At 36.8% G+C, this 6,841-nt stretch overlaps 1 protein-coding gene across 1 annotated transcript in view; it reads right to left on the reverse strand.

Annotated features, from left to right (window-relative positions):
- Positions 1 to 6,841, reverse strand: part of GRB14 (growth factor receptor bound protein 14) — a 47,984-nt gene that overhangs the window by 1,083 nt on the left and 40,060 nt on the right. Inside the window, exon 12 of the mRNA XM_035896239.1 lies at positions 3,087 to 3,180. Coding sequence (XP_035752132.1) covers positions 3,087 to 3,180 — 94 coding nt within the window. The remainder of the gene's footprint in view (positions 1 to 3,086; positions 3,181 to 6,841) is intronic.

Genomic DNA, 6,841 nt, shown 5'->3' on the forward strand with positions numbered 1-6,841 from the left:
GGAAAGATGCAACTATCCTACCTGAGTACAGGGAAAGGGAGGATATATAATTAGCTCTCTTACCTGTAATTAAGATTTCTCATCTGAAGCAGCTGTTGAACTGCTTATGACTCCTGGTTATTCTACCCCTTTTCTACCATGTCTGGAAGTAGCCTGTAATTTCTTTATTCTCAGACTTTGGTCAATCCAGGTCAAACATTACTAGTTAAGGAATTACCAGTGTGTGAATGTGTAAATTCCTGTGCTTCAGCCAAGAACCTGAAAATGGATTATCATCCACTGGACTTTCCTTATGCATGTAGTTTTCCTGCCAACACACTGAAGACAAGGAAGAGTTGACAAGGAGGGTTGGTCTAGATGATCTCCCAAGGTCCCTTCCAACCCCTGCATTCTGCGATTCTGTGATTCAGATGTCTGTTGACTGGGATTTCACTTTTAGCTTATTTTTCTCCCTCCAAGTTAATCCCAAACCTTGAAGTGAATACCAGACAGATTGCTAATTCTAAAGCAATTAGTATTTTGCAAAGTAAAAATTCATATTGAGTTATGTTGCCCAGGAACCTAACATGCTCTGCAAGCTAAGAAGGCTGTTATGAGAAAACATTAAGTGGAAAAAGACAGTCCCAGAAATGTACCTGTATTATTCTTCTGAACAGCTAATTTTAGGATAGACAACACTGAAGTTAACTTGTATCAGCCTACTACTCAGAGCAGTAAGGCTGAAAAATACATTTAAGCTACCAAGTTCTCCAGTTTTCACAGTATGGGATCCCAAATGTATCCCAAAGGATTTTTTTTCAACTTTTTTACAATCAATTCCCTGCTGCCCACCTGCAATACCAATGTCAACATGAAGCACCTGTTAATGTGGGGGAAACTTGAACTGGCAGGCTGCATGCCCTATCTGAGAGGAGACATTTTTAAATGCAGTATAACCTGACGCAACCTAAAAGGTAAGAGAAAAATAATTCATTTAGTCACTGAATGATTTTTAACTTGTAAAAAGACCATCTAAATGCCATTTATTTGTTTAGTAGGAAAGTTCATCTTCTCTTCCCAATGACTGGAAAAAGGCAAGAGTTTAGAAGAACAGTAGGATTTGAAGTTCAAAAAGGTAACCTTGATCTCCAACTGATAAGCTACCAACTTTCTGCAGTAACACAAAATGCCTCGTTTCTTAGAAAATGATAACTTCATTTAGAAGAATAGCAGAAACTGGAAGCAAAAACTTTCCCCTTCAAAAAACATTTTTCTGAACTCCTTAAAAAGTACCATTCTAGCAAAAACAGAGAGTGCATTAAGTCAGGGTTTTGGGAATGGCATGAGGGGTACTGAATGCAACTGGAAATTAAATGACAGAAAGGAATTGAAATATGCCTATGTTTGGGGAACTAACAGTTTCCTATTGTCTCTCCGGATTAAGTTATTTTCATTACAAATTTTTTTTTCTGGTAGCATAGGATAAATTGCTTTACTTTAAAACCAATAAAAAATTTTTCTTTCAAGTAAGACAGGACTTCTAGACCATCAATATGGCAAAAATGACCCAAGTCTAAACAACCTATGTCAAAATAAAGAATTCCTCGTTCCTCCAAAGATCCTACAAAAGGAGAGCAAGGTTTTAGCATGCATGTATATGATTAATTCCTCAAATGCACTGCTTACAACTCCAGAATAACATTAGAATTGACTGGTATTTTTTTGTAGGGAAGAAGAGAATCATCCAGCTCAGAGGAAACTGAAGATAACTGCACCTTCCTGAAAGTGGTCTCTTAAATTTGAGAGTTAAATGACATCCCAATGAAGAAGAATCATACAGTATTTGTAAAAGCAGGTTTTCCTAAACCACACAACAGTTATCCCAAAGTAAATACTAGAAGTGACCACAGTCAATAGAAGCACAGACCTTACACCTGGGATTCTGATCACAGAGCATGTGCTGATGCTCGCATAGGACCCAGGGCATAGCTATCACTTTTGGACAAAGGACTCCTCCACTGTTTGTACCCAACACAATGAAAATTCTGGGCAATTCTTTTAACAAACATTGATTCATTCCTTTCATCCTCCCAAATAATGCTTCTGTTTTATTCTACAGGAACTTTTTTAAGGGGAAGATATCAGCTACAAGCCCTAGGTAAGGCATACAGAAATTTGGTGAACGATCATAGGGGATCACCAGATCAGAAAAAAAAAAAAATGCCACTACACTCTAAGAACAGCAGAATCTCCTAGGAACTTCAGTAGGAAGAAACATAGAGGCTAGAGTATTAAGTGGTCTGGAAGAAAGGTTCTTGTGAAGAGAGAAGAAAAAGGTACAGGTCTGCTTGGTTACGTCAAGCATCTGCAGCTAAAACACATAATGCTCGTGTTTCTCATTTCAGCAGAAGCAGCCTGCAAAGAAAACAGTATAAGCCACCTCTAGAGGCAGTGGAAGGGATCAGGAAAGCTGGCCATTTTGGCAGGAGAATTGGATAATCTCTTCAATGAAAACTGCCAGGAACATGACTTCAGTTTGGGAAATTTCAGCTTACCTATAAGTAGCTGGACTAAATAAGGATATCAATTTTTTTGCTAAAATTGTCCCCCTGAAGAAGACCTCGAAATGAATATACCACAATAACATGAATCAAGAAGAGAGGTCAGCAAAAAAATGTTTGACTCCAAAAATTGAAACTATCCTGAACAGATGAGTCAATGAGATACACATATATGTCATAGGCAGTCCACCTAAATAGATTACTAAAAAGAAATTGTGCACATATTAAAAAATGAGAAGGCAATATCACCTTTATTAATACATGATTTTCATGCCATCATGGTTGCTTCTATTCCAGTTCATATGGATTTGTCTATTTTTTCAACACTTTATAGGGTTTCATAATACTAGTCGAGCTTTGTAGCAAATCAAACAGTGAAGCTCAAAAATGTTCAACTCAAGATTACTAATTATTTTTAGTGATACAGGTATTATGTTTACATCTTCCATAAAACAGCAAAAGAAAAAAAAATCCAGCAATATTCCATCACTATTATTCAATTGTTTTCTTTTACAACTGTATAAACAAACTGAAAAATCTACTTACTGGTACAATTTGAAAATGCTTTATTTTTAGTCCATGACTCAGTGACAATACAAATGTTTTGGGGTTACTTTGGCTATCACGTACCAGGAATACCCTAAAAGAGATTGAAAATGTTCACAGTAAGATCACTCTGGAAAGCCTTTTGTAAACATCCAGTTAAAACTTGTAAATTTATTACAGAAGTATTACTGAAAAGCAAAAATAATATTAATTATATAAGTTATGCTTTTAATCAGTATTTCTTTGCAAATGTGTCACTGGAAATACTTTTCTTAAATTCTTCTTCACCTTGTCTACTATGTGAGAAATATGCATTCTCAGAATGAATGACACTGTAGGCATTAGTTTTTACACTGCATAGAATTACAATGCATCCCTTTAGACAGAAAAGCACCCTGAAAGTTTGTGCTTTGAACAAAGTTTTTCTTTGGACTCTTGACAGTTACCTAAATCACAAGCGTTATAGGAAAAATTCAAAAGGTAGTTCAACAGGAAGTTTACAGAAAAGGTAATGCAAGACAACAGAATGATTTTCACATCTGGCCAATAATCATAAATGCACACTCCTGCACACTGGCAAAATTCCCACTGAGACAGAGCTACACTCTGCTCACTTCATGGCATCATTATTCAAATTGCAACACCCTCAATGCCCAACAGTACTGATAACTTACTCCAGCCAGGTTATCGACAGACATAATTTTGCCATAATCCTGGTAGGATAAATTGGTACAGGCAAAGGATGATTACCAGTAAGAGACAGCTTTCACTGAATCACTGGGTTTGGGATATCAACAGAGAACAGTTTGGAGGACAGAGGGGAGTACCTGATTCACAGCTTTGTAGTGGAGAGAATCTGAACTGTTTGTACTGTGCAGGTCTGGAGCAGATACGGCTAACCAATGTACCAGAGAAAGGAAATGGAGGGACAGCCGCTGGCAAGCATGCTCCTCTTTCAGGACACAAAAGAAACGGGCAAAGTAGACTTGCAGATATCAACCTAGAGAGCACTAGTGGCCACCTACTTTTGCCCAACCACATACCAGGAATTAGAGTACAACTATTATATGAAAAGAAAGGATTTCAGAAGAAAGCAAACAAAGGCTTACAGTCAATTTTCACTGACTAACGACATGGATCCCAAGTTTTTAAGAGTTCTATTTTTACAAAGTAAGAAAATACCTGGAATTAAGAAATTTGGAGTCCATAATCATTAACATTTCTGTCAAAATACCCATCCAGTTTAATTCAGAACTCTGACACTAATTCAGTTATTAAAGAGGGATAGTTGCCAACTCAGCATACGGCTTGTAAGAGCACCCGGGAAGTAGAAGGACAAGTAAGAGTTCTCAATAGACTCGGGCTCTCCTAACAAGCTCTCTCTCACCACCTAGTGGCCTTTCACCCTCTCCAGGACATGAATGAATTTTTTCAGATCACAGATAGATAGATCCTTTGCATAAACATAAATCTTTTGTACGTTTGCCATTGAGGACTGGCATTTTATTTTATTCAGAAAAATGACACTATAAGAATGTGCCATTTTGAAGATATCCACCCAAATACTGGGATCCACATTAAACAATATGCAAAGTAATCACATTGGGCAGGAAAGAAAATACAGGTTCATTAGGATTTATGTTCCCATTCATCGGTTCTTTTAAAGCGAATTTTCTTACTTTTTTCCTTGTTTTAACAGCAAAGATAAGCAACATTTGTCCTCTTTCACATAAAAAGATCTTTACTCTTTTCTGTCCTTATCACAGTAGACCTACTTTAGTTGTCAAAGAACCTTTAAAAAGATCACTTTATTATGAAGAAAAGGTTGTAGTTCATAGGATCTTAGAAATGCTGGTTGGAAGGGAGCTTTTTAGACATGCTGGATGACTCCAAACAACTGTTCCTTCATAAACTTATAAGGAATTCTCTGAATGACCAGTTGCATTTTGTCATGGGCCTTTTGCTACTGCCATTATCCCATTCATCAATCAGATGCCAATCTGTTTGCAATCCTGTCAACCATTTATCACTGAAAAGTCTTCAAACGCCCTTTAGGGAGTAAAGTATGAAATCTACAATATTGCTAGATAAACTTCTTTAAGAAAGTTGGTTTGACACTGGAACAGTAGACCCATAAACTATTCCTTCATAACACACCTTAAGATTGCTGCTGTCCCTAATTCTGTTACTGGGTTATTCAAATACTGAGACTACTGTAGATCCTTTATATAATAATCCTTTTATCTTCTTCAAGCCATCACGAACAGTGTATTTGTTGGCACATATGGTATAACAGAGGTCCCACCACCTGTCATATATGCACGAGATCTCCCTGCTTGGAATCACCTTGAAAGGCTCAACATGGATTATTTTCTCTGCCCATGCCCCCACCCTCCCAAAACTAGAATCTTATTATTCCAATGAAAAACTTCTGTATTTCTGGTGATAATTCATTCTTTTAGCCCGTCAAATACTGTGCTGCATTTGTGACTTCACTGTAGCTCCTGAATATGTATCTGACTGCAAATGAGCGCTCATACTACCATGTTCTAATCAATTCTAGACAGTCCACACAAGAGTATCATCCTCACCAAAACCACAATGTGTATCTACGAATAGATCCAAAAATACAACATAAACAACACTCTAGTAAACTAATGTTAGCAAGGTATTCACTTTCTCATCTCAAACACCATTGCTATTTACTCATCAAATCTACTGGGTTTCATTTAACAGCAGTGTGTGTGTAGGCACTGAAATACACTGGAAGATTCATCAGCCCTAGAACGACATACTGATCAGAAATACATGTTGGATTCATTCCCGTGTCCCATCCCTCTCATGTAACAAATGCAAAAAGGAATGCAGACTACAGAAGCAGTTTCAGGATGATTAGCTGGGCTTAAAAACAGGACCCCTGAAATTAAAAAAATAGAAGAAAAAATACAAAAGGGGAAGTGCAATTAGCCATCCTTGCTCAGCATGATGATTTTTGTCTCCCTTTCCTTCCCATCTTTTTTTTTTTTTTTTTCTTGGAGCTCTTTCTGCAGATGGTAGAAAACAGTTTACAGTATACTTAATGCAAAACTGAAGGAATTTAACCAGTAATCTTATATTACAGGTACCTAACTGGAAACAGATTCAGAAAACCTTACAGTTTCATGAAGTTACTCATTGAATGAAGGAGGCCTAAGTTTACGTTTAAGACAGGAGTAAGATAAAAATATGGAAATGAAAAATAGGAAGATTTGAACATAAAATACCTACTTGCTTTGTCATTTTTTAAAATTAATATTTAAATGAGAGAAAAATCAAAGTGAATAGTCTAATCCTAAATGTTTTATTGTTTACCATTAAGGGATAATAGTCATTTCAAGAGGAAAAGCATACTTTTTTTTCCAACGGCTGTTTCTGCACAGTTCATCTTAGAATTATATTAGTCAATGTTTTCAGGCTTTCTTTCATTCTTTCATCACTAATAAGAGATACAAAAGACACTGGTGCCAAAGTTGACAGTTCCCAGAGAATATTGTGCAAATACAGAGCTCAAGTGCCTGGCTCTGAGCAGACATAAGTAATCTGTCAGTGACAGAATCGAAGTGTTAGATCACCACTTTATTGCTTCCAAAAGATATAAAATAGAAACCAACTGATCCCCAGATAGCCCTATATAAAAGAATTTTTATTTCTATTAGCCAAGTGCAAAATCTTCTTTCCTCCATCTCCCCCCCCCCCCCCCCCCCCAACACAAAACA

This window comes from Egretta garzetta, unplaced genomic scaffold, assembly GCF_000687185.1.
Source record: "Egretta garzetta isolate BGI_Z169 unplaced genomic scaffold, ASM68718v1 scaffold16, whole genome shotgun sequence".
Classification (NCBI taxonomy): domain Eukaryota; kingdom Metazoa; phylum Chordata; class Aves; order Pelecaniformes; family Ardeidae; genus Egretta; species Egretta garzetta.